This window comes from Erpetoichthys calabaricus, chromosome 3, assembly GCF_900747795.2.
Source record: "Erpetoichthys calabaricus chromosome 3, fErpCal1.3, whole genome shotgun sequence".
Classification (NCBI taxonomy): Eukaryota; Metazoa; Chordata; class Cladistia; order Polypteriformes; family Polypteridae; genus Erpetoichthys; species Erpetoichthys calabaricus.
Window position 1 is genome coordinate 252,467,915 of NC_041396.2, and position 22,365 is coordinate 252,490,279.

The 22,365-nt window shown below is 42.3% G+C and overlaps 1 protein-coding gene across 1 annotated transcript; it reads left to right on the plus strand.

The window, feature by feature from the left end:
* Nucleotides 1–2,321: 2,321 nt before the first annotated feature.
* Nucleotides 2,322–22,365, plus strand: cdk2 (cyclin-dependent kinase 2). Its single transcript, XM_028798073.2, has 7 exons — nucleotides 2,322–2,613; nucleotides 4,002–4,079; nucleotides 4,276–4,396; nucleotides 10,892–11,062; nucleotides 14,883–14,984; nucleotides 20,179–20,382; nucleotides 20,727–22,365. Exons 1-7 carry the CDS (start codon nucleotides 2,498–2,500, stop codon nucleotides 20,829–20,831), a joined length of 897 nt encoding a protein of 298 aa, XP_028653906.1. The 5' UTR covers nucleotides 2,322–2,497; the 3' UTR covers nucleotides 20,832–22,365.

Sequence of the window (22,365 nt, forward strand, 5' to 3'; positions counted from 1 at the left end):
CGTTTGATGGAAATGAAAATTATCAACCTACAGAGGGCTGAATTCAAAGACACCCTGAAAATCAAAGTGAAAAAAATAATGCAGCAGGCTAGTCCATTTTGCCAAAACTTCATGGCAGCAACTCAAAATCATACGCAGTAGTTTTTATGGCCCCCAAGTGCTTGTATGCATGCCCGACAACGTCAGGGCATGCTCCTAATAAGATGATGGATGGTGTCCTGGGGGATCTCCTCCCAAATCTGTACCAAGGCATCACTGAGTTCCTGGACAGTTTGAGGTGCAACCTGGAGGCTTCGGATGGACTGAAACATAATGTCCCAGAGGTGTTCTATTGGATTTAGGTCAGGCGAGTGTGGGGGTCAGTCAATGGTATCAATTCCTTCATCCTCCATGAACTGCCTTCATACTCTCGCCACATGAGGCTGGGCATTTTCGTTCACCCAGAGGAACCCAGGATCCACTGCACCAGCATAGGGTCTGACAATGGATCCAAGGATTTCATCCCAATACCTAATGGCTAGTCAAGGTGCTGTTGTCTAGTCTGTAGAGGTCTGTGCGTCCCTCCATGGTTATGCCTCCCCAGACCATCACTGACCCACCACCAAACTGGTCATGCTGAACGATGTTACAGGCAACATAACATTCTTCACGGCTTCTTCAGACACTTTCACGTCTGTCACATGTGCTAAGGGTGAACCTGCTCTCATCTGTGAAAAGCACAGCGCACCAGTGGTGGACCTGCCAATTCTGATATTCCATGGCAAATGCCAATTGAGCGCCATGGTGCCAGGCAGTGAGCACAGGGCCCACTAGAGGATGTCAGGCCCTCAGGCCACCCACATGAAATCTGTTTCTGATTGTTTGGTCAGAGACATTCACACCAGTGGCCTGCTGGAGATCATTTTGTAGGGCTCTGGCAGTGCTCATCCTGTTCCTCCTTGCCCAAAGGAGCAGATACTGGTCCTGCTGATGGGTTAAGGACCTTCTACGGTCCTGTCCAGCTCTCCTAGAGTAACTGCCTGTCTCCTGGAATCTCCTCCATGCCCTTGAGACAGTGCTGGGAGACACAGCAAATCTTCTGGCAATGGCACATACTGATTTGCCATCCTGGAGAAGTTGGACTACCTGTGTAACCTCTGTTAGGGTCCAGGTATCACCTCATGCTACCAGTAGTGTCACTGACCGTAGCCAAATGCAAAACTAGTGAAAAAACAGTCAGAAAAGATGAGGAGGGGAAAAATGTCAGTGGCCTCCACCTGTTAAACCATTCCTGTTTTGGGGGTCGTCTCATTGTTGCCCCTTTAGTACACCTGTTGTTAATTTCATTAACGCCAGAGTAGCTGAAACTGATTAACAACTCCCTCTGCTACTTAACTGACCAGATCAATATCCCAGAAGTTTCATTGACTTCATGCTATACTCTGATTAAAAAGTATTCCTTTAATTTTTTTGAGCAGCATATATTTATATACTGTAATTATATATATATGTATTTGCACGTATTATAAATATACACACAGTTTGGTATGTTATTATGTTTGTGCTTAAATTTGTTCAGCAAACTTACTGCTTGTGGCCATTTATCAGGAATCACTGGTGCTAGTGGCAATGGTACTCTGCCGTTTGTCAGAAAGGAGTAGTGAGAAATGTTGATAATACAACAATACAGTATTTATTAAATAAAGAATTTTAAGTCACACTGGAAATTTTCATCCGTTATATAAGTAACATAACCAGTTTAAAAGTGCCCCGATCAACACTGACTTTGTGTTGCAATTCCATGCATTACAATACTGTTAATACCCTAAAGACGTTTTTTTATTAACACGCTATTAAAAATCATAATGGTGTTTCCAATAAACTGCACGTTGAAGGAAAACAGGTATTCTGTTCTTGCTTTGGGACTGAAAGAATAACTTGACCATACATATTTAAACGAATTTCTTCTGTCTGGTGTCATTATTTTTATCACTCTTTAATTTAATATTGTTTTTTTTATCAGTATGCTGCTGCTGGAGTATGCGAATTTCCCCTTGGGATTAATAAAGTATGTAGCTCTAGCTAGCTAGCTTACTCTAATAAAATTGACCAGGCTGGCATCGAAACACTTATGAATGTATCCAGACAGAGGTCTCCGCACATAAGGACTCAATAAAGGTGGAGCTATGTAAATACCACACGTCAAACGACCTACGAGAGGCGAGTTTATGGAACAACGGCCAATGGTAGGGTCTTCTTCAGTCTTCCCCTGTAATTACAGCCGGATTTTGTCCAATCGCTAAACTAATCGGGAGTGGCTTTTGAAGATTCTCGCCGGGAGGTGTGGTCTCGCGAACGCGGGAACAAACGGACGCTTCCACTTTGTTACGGCGGGACAGCCTTGTGTTTATCAAAGTAAAAAGTTTTGAGTCAGATCCCGCTGCGCACTCACTGCCTCCGGCGTAAACGAAAAGTTTGAGTAAGAACTCCGCCCGTCAGCTGGCGACCTCTGGGGGTGATGGAGGCTTTTCATAAAGTTGAGAAGATCGGTGAGGGGACTTACGGAGTGGTGTACAAGGCCAAAAACAAAGTGACGGGCGAGACGGTGGCGCTGAAGAAGATTCGCTTGGACGCGTGAGTGCCTCTTAGTTAGCGCTAGAAAGCCCGCGAGAGCGAGCTTTCTAGACAAAAAAAAAAAAAAAAATACAACACGCAAGCGCGTCACAGTAAACACTTGCATTACTCGCTGCTTAGCAGACGCCTGTCTCTAAACTTGAGCTGCTGCAATACTTCGGACAGCCTTCTGTGCTTGCGTGTCCTTCTACCTGCGCCTACGGTCTTTTCTGCCTTTGATGTCGCGGTTTTTCCACTGTTTAAGCGGTGTCTGCCAGTGTCGCTTCGCTCTTGTGTTTGAATTGCGGATGTGCCTTAGTATGAATATGCTTCAGTTGTTGGTGGTGGTGGTGGTGGCGGCGGAGAGGGGGGCGAACATATGTCCTTGCTGTTAAGAGTTTTCCATCTGCCTCTGTCCTCCGTTGTTGTAAAGATTACATCTGTCTACTTGTCTTTTGAAAGGAGGGGGTGTTTGTCTCTTTTTGAGAGTGGTATTCATTCATCAGTCCATCAATGTTGTTGGGGAGGGAGGGGCATCCCTTTGAAACGTTGAGCGAGGCCAGCATGTTCCAGTTGTTGGTCGGGACACAGCTTTGGACTACAATTTAAATTTTATATAAATGTTGTATAGTTTCCTTTCACGCACATTTTGAGGATCAGTTAAGAGTTGCTAATCAACCTGCCCCCCTGCATGTCATATCTGGTAAGGGAGCATCATACACTGTTGCTGCCTTTTTATACTGTGCTACCATCTCATGGTGACCAGAAAAAAATTAAGCAAATTCAATTTTTGGTAAAAGAGTTCCAAATATTTTTTCTTTCAAGAGTTATGAAAATGTTTCTGTTATCAGAAAATACACATCATCCTCAAAATCTCATTTATCCTGTGTTTTTTCCTCAATAAATATTAAGTATTACTTGACAAAAAAAGCACTTCTTTGTATTACAATTATGTTATATTTTATTTAGACCAGTGCAGTTTTTACTTATGGAATGCATAGTTGCTACAAATTTATTTAAACAACCTGATGTGGCCAGCATGTATCATATTTACATCATGAGTAAAGTATGGTGTGAATTTGCTAAAGCGTATGCAAGATTCAATATCATTATTGCACTGGAACACTTTCTACTTTAAAATATCAAAGCCTGAGCTTTGGATAAAACTAAAAATTCACAGTAGTCTTACTTTCAGTGTCTTAAATGCATATGCCAAAGTTTGTGAACCTCAAAGCAATGGTTTGACTTATGTTGGTATTGGTGTTAGAAACTTTAAAAGACTTACAAGTTCAGGTTATCATAAAAACATCATACGAACTGGTTGATAAGAGAGAGAACAGAAGTGACCACCATGTTCTTCATCTTTATATAGGTTATCTTAAATCTCCACGCTGTTTTCTTTGTCACAGGGAGACAGAGGGAGTTCCAAGTACCGCTATCAGAGAAATCTCGCTACTGAAGGAACTGAATCACCCCAATATTGTCAGGTGAAAGTCCAGCCTGCTCTTTTTTTAATACAGCAAGTCTAAGAAGTATTGTACCTGCATGTATAGCCTTCTGATACAGCATCTTCCTATCTCAGCTCAGGATGTCTGCTGTGCTGTACTGACTGATATTATGTCTCCTTTTCACTCCCATTAAATGTTAATCTTTTAATTATAGTTTGCATGTGTCTCTCCCTAGGCTGCATGATGTCATTCACACAGAGAATAAACTTTACCTTGTCTTCGAGTTCCTCCATCAGGACTTGAAGAAATTCATGGATTCATCTAATGTCAGAGGTATCCCTCTGCCTCTCATCAAGGTGAGTGTGAATAATTCAGCTGGTCACAGGGCACTTTTGTTTTTGACTAGAGTTCTCCAATAGAGGTTTTGGCATGATTTTAAGGCCTGATGCCAAAGTTTCTACACCAAAATAATTCCATATGAACACTATAGTAGGGCTGTCAAATTTGCCAAAAACTAAGGTCTGAATATTCAAATTAAAAACAAGTATTCAAATACACTTTAACTCAGATTAATGATTCTGTGCATTACAAGTATGTTTATACCTGCTTTTCCTATACTTTCTTATTATGGTAACAACTGCAGTAGCAGCCACAACAAGATCAAACAGCAACAGTGGGGAAAAAAAATCTTAGTGGTACTCAGGCAAGTGTTATTTAAATATAGAAGCACCAACAAAATCTGTTTAGCATGTTTGGTGAGAAACCTTTATCAGTGATCCCTGTCACTAACTCTTCTATGTTATGTGCCCTGTGCCTTAACAAAAAGTGGTTTCCCCTTGGCTCTTTCTCAACCCTGCTTCATCACAGCCATCTTTGCAGCATCAAGACATGTCACAATACGTTTGTAGCAGGACACCAGCTGAGTGCTACAAAGAGGACCTGTGCAACATTGTCATAAGTGGTTCATGCTTTGTAGATGCAATGCAATTAGAAAAGTAAAAATAATAATGTAGTGAAAGGCATGTGAGGGTTTAAAATGCATTTTGTTGTTGCCTTTATGACTCGCTGTCCTGACAAGGATTGGGAGGTATGCAGGTAGGGCCGGCTCTATCTTTCTTGCTGCCCTAGGCTAAGGTGAAGATATTGCACCCAAATAATATAGTCCTGAAGGTTTTTCCTGTACAGATGTTAATGGAGGGAATCCCCTTGTTGTTCTGAATGCATTGGTACGCACAAATTATATCGAAGAGTGAAGGGGTGGGGGCGTTCAATTTGCTTCCTCTTTAGAGTTTACAGCAGCACAATGTTACACAGGTATTCTATTAAAAATGTATTAGTGTGTGTATGGGTAAGGGGGATTTTGTGTCAACAAAATGCTGCTTTCTCAAAACTTTGACAACCAAGCTAATTGCCTATTTTGCCTGTAGTTTGGACCCAAAGTTTGCATACACCTTGGCTAAAACTTTCAAACTTAAAATTCTCCAGCTTCACATATGTCACTTTATCAAACAGTGTTAAGTCAATTAGTGTATCTACTTAATTTCCATAAGCGTTTTTCTCCAAAATAATAATAGTCAGATTTACTTCAACTTTTAATCACTATCACACTTTAATAACTGTTAAATGACGAGAATAAAGTCGACATGTTGACTTTATTCTCGTAATTTGTCATTAAAATAGAACATCGTAAACTAAACTTCATCGTAAAATGAATATTTAATTTACTAGATTTTCTCAAACCCCGTCATAAGTTATATAGCACATTAAATGCTTTGTGTTAAGTGTTCTCTGAGATTCTTAAACTGACTTCTTTTTGGAGGCGCCGGCAGCGATCGCTGCACAGAATACATTCACTTCATGATCTTCCTGCTCTCTGAACATTTAGAATGCTAAGATAAAGTTAAAGATAAAGTTCTGAACACTCCGTGGGCTAATTTTGTAACTAGTTTTAATTTCACAAAGACGTTTATCGTGTGGTGATTGGTTATGTGGTAAATGAAAAAGGAAGGATAGGAACTGGGGTTTTGGTACGTCAGATAGAGACAGCATGCATGCAATAAAGATAGCCCGCTCAGAAGAACATGCATTGAATTCTGTGTTCGTGTCTCGGACCACCAGATCACAAACCCAACATTTACACAATATTTAAGTTAAACCTGTGCAATAGCCATTCATACATCCAGTTTTTTGGAGCCTCGTCACACCTGCCATAAAGTTCTCTACACTGAACATACACCTGGGGACCCCTTACTGCGAGGGAGCAGCACTACCGCCTCACTACCATGCATGTGTAATACCTGCTTTAATGCATTTCATCATGAAAATGATATCAAGTATTTATCGTAGCATTCTAAATTTTCAGAAAGCAGGAATATCATGAAGTGAATGGATTCTGTATGGTGATCGCTGTCTCCTCTTAGTGCGGAGGAAGTCAGTTTAAGAAGTGTGTGATTAACAACTGGGTCGGGGAACGCAACACAAAGCATTTAACGTGCTGCATTAATTTATGACAGGGTTTGACAAAATCTAGTAAATTAAACATTGATTTTAGGAAGAAGTTTAGTTTACGACATTCTACTTTAATTATGAAGTAAACTATGAGAATAAAGTGGAAATGTCGACTTTAATCTCAACATAAACGACGAGAATAAAGTGGAAATGTTGACTTTAATCTCGACATAAACGGCGAGAATAAAGTGGAAATGTTGACTTTATTCTCGACATATAGTTTGTTTTTTTCTTCCCTGTGTGCGTATTGTTCTTCACCATGGCCCTAATACGATTCCGTAGGGCTATACCACAAATAGCATTATAAATGCAAGTTGCAGGTTTATTATTTATGCATATAGCTTAGCTTGAAGCAAGGTCCATATTAATGCAGTTTGCCTAAATGATGGTTCAGTTGGTAAAGATGTCATCACCAAGTTGTACTTGTTTTATTTTATTTTAATTTGGTGAATACTGTGTAATGCACCTGGGCTTGAAGTCTTGAAGTAATAGTGCAACTATCAGTAATAATTTCTAAATTGGCCCTAGTGTGTGCTTGGTGTGTTTGTATGTGTCCTGCGGTGGGTTGGCACCCTGCCCGGGATTGGTTCCCTGCCTTGTGCCCTGTGTTGGCTGGGATTGGCTCCAGCAGACCCCCGTGACCCTGTGTTCGGATTCAGCTGGTTGGAAAATGGATGGATGGATGGATATCAGTAATAATACTATTATTTATTTTATTGTTATTATTTATTAGTTTAAATATTATGCAATTTAATGATGATAAAGTTGTTTAAAAAGTCACTTTAACGTGTCAGTGGACAGAGATTGCTAACATTAACAGAAAGTGTAGTTGGTTTACAAAAAATATTTTATTTATTCCTTTTCTAAGACATATTCAGTGCAATAAAACTTTTGACAAGCACATCTGGATATTTTACTAAGTCTAAATGCCTCTTTGTATGGTTGAAAATATGTTGTCAAAATTATAGTTTGTTTTTGCAAAATTTGTTCAATAAAAAGGTTCTATATTTTGACTGCATCTGTCATGCAATGTGATACCTTCTCCATTAGTGCCACCCCCTTGAAAACTATCACTTTATGGGCCAATGCAAACCTGTCTTAATACTTGTGTGCACATTAAAATGTTTTTTTTGTACAATGTACAATACTCTTGACAGTGGAATAGGTTATTCTTAGCCAGTAATTGCAGTGGAAAATGTGGTTAACATCCACTCATGCATGGGGAAAAAAATACCGTTGAATACCGTGAAACCGGGATAATTTAGATAAATACCGTGATACAGAATTTTGGCCATACCGCCCACCCTTAAGTCAAAGCAAAATGATACCATTTATTGGCTACACGGGCCTGAACTGCTTCGAAAACTTGCATATTGTAATCTGTTCAGTTAGCCAAAAAAGGTGTAATTTCGTTTTACTTCTCATTGCTTCCATTAATGGCTAATATGGTATAACACCCTACAACTATATGAATAAGTTGAAATTGGATGCCAGTGTTATACAGATAGGTATAATGTAGCTGCAACGAAAATCTAGACACTTTGGGCAACGTGACAAAAGTTAGAGTTCAAGAGCTGGTCAAAAAATTTAAATTGTGCAGTTTTGCTGGTAGTACAGTGAGAAATTCAGCATGGTTGGGGGAAGCAACCCAAGGACCTGAATTTTACATGCAAGTAATGATTTACATTATAGGGAGACCCCTGTGGATAGGCAGGGACAGGAAGTTCCAGTAGGCAGAGGTGCCTTTCATCAATTGAAAGACTGGCTCCATGCCTGGAAGTGCTTCTGGGGTAACTAGAAGTGGTTACAGGGTGGTGTCTAAAAGCAACTGTAGGATATAATGCCTGTGAGCTTGGAGCTGGGTGGTCCAGTGGTAGCAACTGCTTAACTGCTAAATGGAAGAAGAGCCAGAGGTGGTAATAGAAGTATGGAAGATATTAAGAAAAGCTTATTGTTAGTTATTGATAGGTGTATTAATGTAACCCTCAAGATTAGTCAGAAGCTGTTGTAAGGCATTCTCTTCAATAAAAGGTGAGTTTAACCCAGGACTGTTTGGGGTTTGAGGTTTTGAGATGCCCCCTGCAGACCACTATATACGTGTGTGTGTATATATATATAATAAAAACCACCAGATTGTGTTTCAGACTTCAAATGCTATGAATATATATATATATAATATATACAGTATATAATATTTGTGTGTGTGTGAGAGTAAGTGAAGGCCTGTGATGCAGTTTGCATATTTGTAGTTGGAAATCCGCAAAGGGAGAAAATGAATCATGTATCTTAAAATAGTTTTTTATTCCTAAGCTTTCGACTCTTCTCAGGAATAACATCAGAGGAATGTGATTAGACTTACAGGAATTCAAGGCAATTTATAACAAGGATGGGATGGTAGATGGATTGGGGCTGGGGGGGGGGGGGGGGGGGGGGGGGGGGGGGGGGGGGGGGGGGGGGGGGGGGGGGGGTATGATTCATGAAGTAGGGTTCATTGGGTGTTGGTATTAAAGTCTTATTTATTATACACATGTTCTTCTTTTCAAGCCTGCATATGCTGGGCTCATGTCAAATGTCTGTTAATGGCATTTTCATTGTATTGCCATGTTTCAGCCAGTTCTCTGGCACTTTTAGTATTAGCCTTGAATTTTATTTTCTCTTAGTCCCATTTATATATGTGCTTGGTCGAACTTGTATATGTGTAAATCAGTGACCATGAGTCCTTTCTTCTGACTGCATTGCGATTTTCCAATATTCGTGTGGCGAGTGTTTTGGATGTTTGTTCCACGTATACAGCCAGGCATGAATGAGATGGTATGCTGTAAACCACGTTGTGTGTCTCTGTTGCCGATTTCTTGCTTTTAGCATTAAAAAGGACTGTGCACAGAGTGTTTGTAGGCTTGTGTGCTGTTTTGATGCCTGATCTGGACAGGATACGTGCTGTACCTTCTGATACCCTGTGATACTAAGTGCCGGTATATGTGTGCCAGGTGGGATGAGGGGTCAGGTTGGTGTTGATTGTTGTGGTCTCTGGCACTTCCTATGTAAGCATTGTCTGATGAATGTCTTTGGGTAGCTGTTTGATGTGAACAGTTGGAAAAGATAGCTCCTTTCATTCTTTTTAGTCTCATTAGTATTAGAATGGGAGTGAACTTTTCTGAATATAGTCTTAACATAGCTCTATTTATGCAATGATGGGTGAATGCTAGCAAAGCGTAATATTTTGTCTGCATAACATTCCTTACGATAAACATCTGTAATCAGGTTTGCGTCGTTATCTCTTTCAGTGGATATGTCGAGGAAATTGATACGTCAGTTTATTTCTTTTTCCATAGCAAACTGGATTGCAGGGAATATTGCATTGATGTGGTTGTGGAAATCATTTAGCTGAATCATTCTATTCAGAAGAGTTCACACGCATTGTAATACTTCTTCTTTCAGCTGCTTCCATTAAGGGTTGCCACAGCAGATCATCTTTTTCCATATCTTCCTGTCTTCTGCATCCTGCTCTGTTACACCCATCACCTGCATGTCCTCTCTCACCACATCCATAAACCTTTTCTTAGGCCTTCCTCTTTTCCTATTGCCTGGCAGCTCCATCCTTAGAATTCTGTTTTCAATATACCCAGCATCTGTCCTCTGTACGTGCTCAAACCAACGCAATATTGCCCCTCTGACTTGGTCCCCAAACTGTCCAACCTAAGCTGACCCTCTAATGTACTCATTTCTAATACTGTCCATCCTGGTCACACCCAGTGCAAGTCTTAACATCTTAACTATGCCATTGTAATACTAAGGAGACTAAAAAGAATGAAAGTTTCTCTCTCTCTCTCTCTCCTCCCTAAAATTTTTCATAAATGTCACAAACAGATGGATTGACCAAAGATATATATATATATATATATATATATATATATATATATATATATATATATAATTTTTTTTTTTATATATATATATATATATAATATAATATCTGTATATTAGTGACACCGTAATGTTATTTATTTATTTTTGCCCAGATGAGATGTGTTATGCTATTTTTGTCCACACTCATTAATTTAACCACATGGTTTTACTCCTTTTTTGTATAATTGGATATTTAAAAATTTTGTTAGCATTTTAACTGTGAGAAGGGGCACTGTGTAAAAAAGATATCACTAAGGAGAGAGATCACTGTGCTACATAACAATTTATGTGAGGATATTTAACAGTCATGATTTTTTTTTCTGTTCTCCTAATTCTGGGCTTATAATATTATGCCATGGTGGAGCTATTCTCTAGCCCCAAGGCTCCAGCTTATTGTCTGTTTATAACATTTTCTCAACACTGTCTTCTGTCTGCAGAGTTACCTGTGGCAGCTGTTGCAGGGTCTTGCCTTTTGCCACTCTCATCGTGTCTTGCATCGTGATCTCAAACCACAAAATTTACTTATCAATGCTGAAGGTGCCATCAAGCTGGCGGATTTCGGCTTGGCCAGGGCATTTGGAGTTCCTGTTCGCACCTACACCCATGAGGTAAGGAAAATTTAATGAGTAGTCGCCAGTAGTGTGTGGCTTTACTGCAAGACAGGGAAAGTTGATGGCAGCATGAAAATGGTACAAGACAGTTTTATAAACTAACTGTAGCCCATATGTGGCTGAACAGAAAAACCCTCCCTCACAAAGTGTGACAGTTGTGCATTGTTAGGTACTTCAGCAGTGCCTGTTCAAAGAGCTACAGTATATAGTAGTAAAGGGTATGCATCTGAGAACTGCTGTTTCTAGCAAAGTTTTTTACTGTAGCAACTTAGCTTCAATTTCTCAGCTAAGGACTTTTAGATGTGAACGCCTCTCTATACCAGACCAGTTATTATTTATTGAATCTACAATATGCTGTATTCCATGCCAGTTTGATAATATTTCCTGATGTATTCAGTGTTAGTTGGATAATGTTTACTGTAGGCAACTGTGGTATTAGATACTTAGGAATATGTTGCAGTTTTGGTTGGGGTGGCTCATAATGCAAGTTTGGGAGTCTACAAATGTGGTATTAGAAGTGTTTAAACCTGTGATGTGTATAGTTGATAATGACTTTGATTTCATTAATTTAATCATTGTGTATTCAGACCAGTCAGTTTAAAAACTAGGCGCAAGCCTTAAATCAATCCAGCATAGAATAATGACCATCCCAGGCCACTTTCAAACACACACCTACACTCGTAAGGGGCCATCCAAGGTAGATCTTCTTATCACTTGACTAGTTCAGATGATGGAAAATATAAAATAGAAAACTATGGCAAATAGTAAAACTCCATCCATCCATCCATCCATTGTCTCCCGCTTATCCGAGGTCGGGTCGCGGGGGCAGCAGCTTGAGCAGAGATGCCCAGACTTCCCTCTCCCCGGCCACTTCTTCTAGCTCTTCCGGGAGAATCCCAAGGCGTTCCCAGGCCAGTCGAGAGACATAGTCCCTCCAGCGTGTCCTGGGTCTTCCCCGGGGCCTCCTCCCGGTTGGACGTGCCTGGAACACCTCACCAGGGAGGCGTCCAGGAGGCATCCTGATCAGATGCCCGAGCCACCTCATCTGACTCCTCTCGATGCGGAGGAGCAGCGGCTCTACTCTGAGCCCCTCCCGGATGACTGAGCTTCTCACCCTATCTTTAAGGGAAAGCCCAGACACCCTGCGGAGGAAACTCATTTCAGCCGCTTGTATTCGCGATCTCATTCTTTCGGTCACTACCCATAGCTCATGACCATAGGTGAGGGTAGGAACATAGATCGACTGGTAAATTGAGAGCTTCGCCTTGCGGCTCAGCTCCTTTTTCACCACGACAGACCGATGCAACGCCCGCATTACTGCGGATGCCGCACCGATCCGCCTGTCGATCTCACGCTCCATTCTTCCCTCACTCGTGAACAAGACCCCGAGATACTTGAACTCCTCCACTTGGGGCAGGATCTCGCTACCAACCCTGAGAGGGCACTCCACCCTTTTCCGGTTGAGGACCATGGTCTCGGATTTGGAGGTGCTGATTCTCATCCCAGCCGCTTAACACTCGGCTGCGAACCGATCCAGAGAGAGCTGAAGATCACGGCCTGATGAAGCAAACAGGACAACATCATCTGCAAAAAGCAGTGACCCAATCCTGAGCCCACCAAACCGGACCCCCTCAACACCCTGGCTGCGCCTAGAAATTCTGTCCATAAAAGTTATGAACAGAATCGGTGACAAAGGGCAGCCTTGGCGGAGTCCAACTCTCACTGGAAACGGGTTCGACTTACTGCCGGCAATGCGGACCAAGCTCTGGCACTGATCGTACAGGGACTGAACAGCCCTTATCAGGGAGGCCGGTACCCCATACTCTCGGAGTACCCCCCACAGGATTCCCCGAGGGACACGGTCGAATGTCTTTTCTAAGTCCACAAAACACATGTAGACTGGTTGGGCAAACTCCCATGCACCCTCCAGGACCCTGCTAAGGGTATAGAGCTGGTCCACTGTTCCGCGATCAGGACGAAAACCACACTGTTCCTCCTGAATCCGAGGCTCGACTATCCGACGGACCCTCCTCTCCAGGACCCCTGAATAGACTTTTCCAGGGAGGCTGAGGAGTGTGATCCCTCTGTAGTTGGAACACACCCTCCGGTCCCCCTTCTTAAAGAGGGGGACCACCACCCCGGTCTGCCAATCCAGAGGCACTGTCCCTGATGTCCATGCGATGTTGCAGAGGCGTGTCAGCCAAGACAGTCCTACAACATCCAGAGCCTTGAGGAACTCCGGGCGTATCTCATCCACCCCCGGGGCCCTGCCACCAAGGAGTTTTTTGACCACCTCGGTGACCTCAGTCCCAGAGATGGGGGAGCCCACCTCTGAGTCCCCAGGCTCTGCTTCCTCATTGGAAGGCATGTTAATGGGATTGAGGAGGTCTTCGAAGTATTCCCCCCACCGACCCACAACGTCCCGAGTCGAGGTCAGCAGCGCACCATCCCCACCATATACAGTGTTGACACTGCACTGCTTCCCCTTCCTGAGACGCCGGATGGTGGACCAGAATCTCCTCGAAGCCGTCCGAAAGTCATTCTCCATGGCCTCCCCAAACTCCTCCCACGCCCGAGTTTTTGCCTCAGCAACCACCAAAGCCGCATTCCGCTTGGCCTGCCGGTACCTATCAGCTGCCTCCGGGGTCCCACAGGACAAAAGGGTCCTGTAGGACTCCTTCTTCAGCTTGACGGCATCCTTCACCGCCGGTGTCCACCAGCGGGTTCGGGGATTGCCGCCACGACAGGCACCGACCACCTTACGGCCACAGCTCCGGTCAGCTGCCTCAACAATAGAGGCACGGAACATGGCCCATTCGGACTCAATGTCCCCCACCTCCCTCGGGATGTGGTCGAAGTTCTGCCGGAGGTGGGAGTTGAAGCTACTTCTGACAGGGGGCTCTGCCAGACGTTCCCAGCAGACCCTCACAACACGTTTGGGCCTACCACGCCTGACCGGCATCCTCCCCCACCATCGAAGCCAACTCACCACCGGGTGGTGATCAGTTGACAGCTCCGCCCCTCTCTTCACCCGAGTGTCCAAGACATGTGGCCGCAAGTCCGACGACACGACCACAAAGTCGATCATCGAACTGAGGCCTAGGGTGTCCTGGTGCCAAGTGCACATATGAACACCCCTATGCTTGAACATGGTGTTCGTTATGGACAATCCGTGACGAGCACAGAAGTCCAATAACAAAACACCGCTCGGGTTCAGATCAGGGGGGCCATTCCTCCCAATCACGCCCTTCCAGGTCTCACTGTCATTGCCCACGTGAGCATTGAAGTCTCCCAGCAGAACGAGGGAGTCCCCAGAAGGTATGCCCTCTAGCACCCCCTCCAGGGACTCCAAAAAGGGTGGGTACTCCGAACTGCTGTTCGGTGCATACGCACAAACAACAGTTAGGACCCGTCCCCCCACCCGAAGGCGAAGGGAGGCTACCCTCTCGTCCACCGGGGTAAACCCCAATGTACAGGCTCCAAGTTGGGGGGCAATAAGTATACCCACACCTGCTCGGCGCCTCTCACCGGGGGCAACTCCAGAGTGGTAGAGAGTCCAGCCCCTCTCAAGGAGATTGGTTCCAGAGTCCAAGCTGTGCGTCGAGGTGAGCCCGACTATATCTAGCCGGAACCTCTCAACTTCGCGCACTAGCTCAGGCTCCTTCCCCTTCAGAGAGGTGACATTCCACGTCCCAAGAGCCAGTTTCTGTAGCCGAGGATCGGACCGCCAAGGTCCCCGCCTTCGGCCACCACCCAACTCACACTGCACCCGACCTCCTTGTATGAAATACACATCTGTTGTTCCTTCTCTGCACAGGTGGTGACACTATGGTACCGACCCCCTGAGATCCTGTTGGGTTGTAAATACTACTCCACAGCCGTCGATATCTGGAGTCTGGGATGCATCTTTGCTGAAATGGTAGGAGTTTCTGTGTTGTTTGTCTTTTGGGTTTGTAGTATTTGTATTTTCAATGGGTTTATATTTTCATAGAGAAGTATATTTGTACCTTATTTTACATTTTATCTTTGGAATTGTATCTGAATATCCCCAAACATCATCCATTCTTAGACCTTCAGTTATATTAGTCAGGAATACTCTGCTAGCTGATGGTTATATTGTCTTAACACACAGGGAACTCTTTGTTAAGCCTGTGGTTATGCAAGTCTTGTGCTCTCCTATGCACAACTCGGGATATGAGCACCCTGGGGCATCAAGTCATAAATGTACATGCTTTTTCACCTTTATATAATACAGCTTTGCTTGAGGGATTTGTCTGCTGTTAGATATTTGCTTAATTTTTCCTCTTATATTCTGTGACCGTTCTTTCTGCATGTTTCTGCTAGGATGACACTACAGTACTCATTCAGGCCTTGTTATTTGGGTGAGCACAAAGTTATGAGTGACCTCTGATAAACACCTGGGAATCCTTAAACATAGTTGGTGCAAATGCTCAAAAAATTACCTCAAAATAAATAATACCTCAAAGTAACCTTTACTTTCACTTGATTTTCAAGTAAATCCCATTTTATACCACATTAATGGTTTTCTGAGATTTACATCATTTTTGCCTTGGGGTAAAAACTTTCATTTTCCAATGAGAGGAATATTTGTTCTTGATGTGGGCTAATTCATAGAATGACAATGTGATACTTCTGTGGTGATTCAGTAATGCTCTCTCAACTGACCCTGGCATACTGGCCTCTGGGGATACAGAGCACGTGGTAGTGAACAAAGGTCTTTTCTAAAAGAGACTGCCGTGTGAGGCCCACTTTGACGTATGTCTATGTATGCCACTATTCTCAAGCATACTAGTGCTGGTGACAGTTGGTGAATATGGTTGCAAAAGAAGTGGATGACCGAACGCAAAGAATTCACACTATATAGTACAAGACATGTAACAAATGTAACAAAACAAAACAATCTCTGCTCCTTAGAGTCAAGCTGACAGAGATGGGAGTAGATTCATACCTGGTAGCATGGATTGTGGACTATCTTAAAGACAGACCTCAGTATGTCTGTCTTGGGAACTGCAGGTCTGACATTGTGGTCAGCAACACAGGAGCGCCGCAGGGGACTGTACTTTCTCCGGTCCTGTTCAGCCTATATACATCGGACTTCCAATACAACTCCGAGTCCTGCCACGTGCAAAAGTACGCTGACGACACTGCTATCGTGGGCTGCATTAGGAGTGGGCAGGAGGAGGAGTACTGGAACCTAATCTAGGATTTTGTTAAATGGTGCGACTCAAACCACCTACAACTGAACACCAGCAAAACCAAGGAGCTGGTGGTGGATTTTAGGAGGCCCAGGCCCCTCATGGACCCTGTGATCATCAGAGGTGACTGTTTGCAGAGGGTGCAGACCTATAAATACCTGGGAGTGCAGCTGGATGATAAATTGGACTGGACTGCCAATACTGATGCTCTGTGTAAGAAAGGACAGAGCCGATTGTACTTCCTTAGAAGGCTGGCGTCCTTCAACATCTGAAATAAGAGGCTGCAGATGTTCTACCAGACGGTTGTGGCAAGCTCCCTCTTCTATGCGGTGGTGTGCTGGGGAGGCAGCATAAAGAAGAGAGAAGCCTCACGCCTGGATAAACTGGTGAGAAAGGCAGGCTCTATTGTAGGCACGGAGCTAGACAGTTTGACATCTGTGGCAGAGCGACGGGCACTGAGCAGGCGCCTGTCAATCATGGAGAATCCACTGCATCCACTAAACAGGATCATCTCCAGACAGAGGAGCAGCTTCAGCGATAGACTGCTGTCACTGTCCTGCTCCAATGACAGACTGAGGAGATTGTTCCTCCCCCACACTATGTGACTCTTCAATTCCACCCGGGGGGGTAAACGTTAACATTATACAAAGATATTGTCTGTCTGTATACCTGCATTGTTATCACTCTTTAATTTAATATTTTCTTTATCAGTATGCTGCTGCTGGAGTATGTGAATTTCCTTTTGGAATTAATTAACATTATACAAAGATATTGTCTGTTTTTTTACCTGCATTGTTATCAATCTTTAATTTAATATTGTTTTTTGTATGAGTAAGGTGCTGCTGGAGTATGTGAATTTCCCCTTGGGATTAATAAAGTATCTATCTATCCATATTACTAACCGAGAATGGTAAACCGGAAGGCACGGACCCAGGTACACGGCGATGGACGCAGGAGACATAGTGCGCAGGCGCCTACAGCGCACATCTCATAAACCACAAGCGAAGTGTGATCCACCGTGAACGAAGGAGTCACGGCTCAAACACGAAAGAGCTCAACTAACGGAGTCACAGCTCAAAAACAAAATAGCTCAACTAACGCCACACAGAAAAGAGGATTCTGCACTGCACCCCAGAGTCAAACGGAAGACGCTACGGAGTCTGCAAAGGTCCACAAAGATAGTACGAAAGGCGCAGGCGCCTACAACGCGCTTCTGAACTAAACGTCCACACTACACAGCATGGTCCGGGTAATAAGAATAAACGAACTCTCCGTATTAAACGTACGGCATCCTCACACGTACAAACCATATAGCATATGTGAATCACATTACAGTGATGCATTATTAACAGCACAACCACCCGCCTGGATAAAATCAATGAACGCAGGCGCCTACAGCGCGCGTCTGAAATGCCGCAAGCAAAGCAGGCATGGCTCCAAAAAAAGAGCTACAACGCACCTCTCAAACAGCAGAGTCATTAGATAAATGGCAAAGAAAGGAACGACAAATGGCTGCTAAACAATTCCGCCAATTAGCTGACAACGCATTCTGTAATGAGTCCACTATTAGTGAGCATTCATTAGGATTAATGAATATCATTTGCTGTCATTGTTATTCACTTAAACTTCCCTCAAGAGACAACTGGCAATACAACTAATGAGTTTACATGTTGTTGTCAAAAGGGTCAGGTTAGACTGCCTCCTTTAAATGAATATCCTGAATATCTACGGAAGCTTCTAACTAACAATGTACCCGAAAGTAAAAACTTTATGGACTGCATTAGATCCTACGATAGTTCATTTGCTTTTGCATCTACCGGGGTAAATATCAGGCCACCAGCTGACAATGGCCCATACTGCTTTCGCGTATGTGGACAAATATTACATCGGATTGGAACAGTGCACCCTCAACCAAATCACGAACGCAAATATGCACAAATCTACGTGTTAGATCCAGATGACGCAATCTATCAACGAATGAACCTTCCTGAAAACAAGCAATGCACAGAGCTGATAATGAGAAACGTCGCTGAAGTCATAAACAATCACCCATTAGCTAAGTGTATAAAAATGCTACATGAGGTTGAAGGAGAGGCCAATACAAAAGCAGAAGCAGAAAAGTTCTGACCTGGAATTACCTTTTACACTTAAACGACGCCAATTTCCCATTAAACCTGCATTTGCCATGACAATCAACAAATTCCAAGGACAAACCATGGACAGAGTTGGCATATACCTCTCTGAGCCTGTATTTGGACATGGACAACTTTATGTTGCCTTCTCAAGAATTCGGCGTTCATCTGACATTAAAGTTAAAGTTATACTCCATACCAAGGAAAACTCATTCAAGGACAACACACCATCTTTACTACAAATGTTGTGTATAAAGAAATATTCCAATACATCTTTCTAATGTGCCATGCTATGGGTTTTTTACTTCCTTTGTTCGTCATCTACACCTTTACACTCCAATATATCTCATACATATATCAATGTATTTCGGGTTACCCAACACCAGGGGTTGGTGAGCGAAGCGAGCAGGGGTCAGAGCCCCCTAGTCTATCTAAAGTATTTATCTAAATGGGAAGATCCATTTAGTTCACTAATCATGTTTAGCTAGTTAATAGCTATGTCATCCAGACAAACTTAAAATATTGTCAAGGTTTTTTCTTCAAGTATGTGACTCATTAGTGTGTTTTTTTTTCTGCTTGATATGAACCTTTACAGAAATTGTAAATTGCACTTCCCCTTAATTTCCAGCAGTTTCCATGATTCACTGTTTAGCTGAAAGAATTCATATGGAAATGTGGCCCTCTCAAGTGTTGATGTTTAAGTCACATAGGCATGTACCTTGGTGCTGTTTTCTGTATTGTAGCAGCTATGCTTTGTTTGCATGAGGGTAAGAACTGTATACAGTACACCAGATAAGGTTTCACTAGTGAATTATAAGTCTGAGTATAGTATCTTGTGATTTATTCAATAGATTTTTTTATAATATAATGTAATATTTTATCAGCCTTTTTATTTGTTTCTGTATATTCCCTATCTGATAAGATTGTTTCAGCTGTATTATTGCCATTTGCTATTTCTTCTAGTGTCATCTGTTAATGTCGCACATTTATTATCTGTTTGAATCAAACCCTTTAACATAAATATCTAAGTGTGATGGTTGAAGCACAGATGGGTGAACCTTGCCACATGTGGAGCATTCTTCTCCTATCTGTATTCTTTGCTTCTGACCCTTGAATTAAAGTGAAATCTAGATGTTATTTACCTCCAATGTCAGTAAATTATAGTTTCAAATTTAGTCTTTGGCATGGTGTGGTATCAAAAGCTTTTAGAAAGTCTTAAGTAAATCATGCCATACATGTTGCCTTTGTCTACTGCTTCATTTGCCTGTGCAAAAAAATCAAAATTATTTTCTATAATAGTCCAAGAAATGATTGTCTAGCCTCCTAGGTCAAATGGTTTAAGTGAAATTCCCACCCTGAGCATGGGTGAGCATGGGCACTAATCTGCCACTGTATTTCAGATTAGTGGGAACTGTGAAGATGCTGAATGTTAGACTGGCCATTTGTTATCTAAGACCAGAGTTTTATTTTATTGCATGCTAAGCTATGCACTTCACTGCATTAAAATACTGGACCTTGTATTTTGTCTGTTTTTGTATATGGGGACTTGAAAATTTTTATTCAGAGAGATAATGCTCATATAAAGCACTGTGGGGTTGTTACTCCCAATGAAATGGGCTGTATTAGGATTTATACTTGTCAGTGAAATATAATTATGTGAAGTGACTCCTATAATTTCTACAAACACATTTCTTTTGGGGTACCTGCTGATCTTAAATATTAAACTGTTACTCTAATCTCCTTTTTTCCTTAACTTTTCATCTAGGTCACACGTAGGGCATTGTTTCCAGGTGACTCAGAAATCGACCAACTCTTTCGTATCTTTCGGACCCTGGGTACACCAGATGAGACAGTGTGGCCGGGTGTCACCTCCATGCCAGACTACAAATCCACATTTCCCAAGTGGGCTCGACAGGACTTGAGTAAGGTGGCTCCACCACTTGACGAAGATGGTCAGGATCTCCTTGCAGTAAGTAATAAACTGGCAAGTTTCAGAAAGTTTGGGCAATGCCAGCAATTATCTTGCATGTACTTTTCCTCTCCCAATGTTAATATTTGGGCAAGTTTATTAAGTAAAAATGTTGATTGTGTATCTATCTGGTCAATGGGCTGTACATTGGTCAAACTTCGTAGATGCTTTTAGCAGGCTAACTACTTAGCCACCCAGTTTGTAGTTTGTGATTTCTGAATTTGCGCTACCTTCACATGTACTGCAGCTGGGTGCTGTTTAGACTGAGTTTGTGTGCATTTGTGTTTGTGTGTCTTTCATTTAGACACACAGCCCTCACCTATTTCTTTATTTAACATTTTTAGCAAATGCTGCAGTATGACCCCAACAAGAGGATCTCAGCCAAGAATGCCCTACTGCACCGTTTTTTTCGAGATGTTACCATGCCTGTTCCATACTTGCGTCCATAAGGTGAATGCTTGGAGATGTACATGTTGGCCAGCATCAGAATAATCTCTTCACTGACTGAGAAGGGCTTCTAAGTCTCACTGTCCATAAAGATAACTGGGCAGGTGTTTCCAATGCTGGGGGACCAACAGAGCAAAAAGATATTGTGGCTTGTCTCAGCCCACTTTGGATTCCTGGAGTGAAAGGAAAGTATCGTAGTGCATTCAATTGCAGCCAGTCTGTTCTATGGCTCTCATGAATCCCGACTGCTAGGATTTGATTTGTATGACTTGATTAGATTAAGATTTTAAGGTTCAAAAGGGAGTGGGTATGGGTTTGTGTTATATTGCACTCCCGTTATATAGATAGATCTCAATGTTTGAGAACTTGTATTCATACTCTCTTTTTAAAAGTGGGTTAGGGTTTAAAAGGTGCGTATTTGATTTTGCAGAATCGCACACATATTGTGGGTGGGTGGAGTGGGCAGGGGCTTTACTGTTTATCTTTAGCAATGACTCAAAATTAGAAATGTGTTTCTTTGTTTTAAAGGAGCTGTTCGCAATGGGTTAGACTGTGGCTTTTTAAGGCCACCTGTGCACCACCAGGAGAAATAAAACTGTTCTTGTTTTTGTCTTTTCTGCCGTTCAGCCTGTACATTCGAGAAAAAAGTCACAATTTTTTAATGTAATGGGGGTTGGGGTGTTTCAAATAAGATGTTCTATGGTAAATATTGTGTTTTTGTGCTCTGTAACTTCTGTCATAGAGAGGAGAGGTGTAAAGTGGGGGCAGTTTTCTGTCCAGCAGTGCAGTATATGTAAAAGACCCTATAAAATCCAGTACACTTGCTTCCAAAATTTGTACCAACACAACTGCTCTTCACATAGAAAAATTTACCAAAAGTTTATTATGTAGATATAGACATTCATTTCTGTTCAAACAGCCTCAGCTATTCATTGTGACAGAATATGTTGTAGTTATACATTTTTTTTTCACTAGGGTAATTTACCTTATTATTTGTAATAATCCAGCTTTTTATATAATAATGTCATTTTCAGCCCTTTATTGAACATTAAATATTACAGTAATTAATACATCTGCACTTTTATTCCTGGGTTATTCAGCTCTCCTGAAGCCATGTGTTATAAGGAGAAACTACATGCATAAATAATAATTTAACAACCACATTGCATTGGTTTAATACAGCTTGCCAGTCATGATCAGATACTCCCACAACTATTTTGCCATGTGAAGAGCAGAGCATATGACTTTTGGTATAATTCCAAAGTGTCTTGACCTGTAATGTGCTGTGACTGAATGCTTCCCCCACTGTAAGTCCTTCTTTATGTCTTTAAATTACCCTGATCTATCTGTCTTGTCTTTCTGACCCACATTTTCTGTGCCTAGCTTTTTCATGTTTTGCACAATTTCCTTGCAGGTATGGTACAGCTGACTGATTACCAATATCATTCTGGTCTTCCAGAGTCTGTTCTCTAACTTGTTAAAAAATAATAGGCTGTGAAGACGCATTTAAATCAAATTAAAAGATGTGAAAGTTTT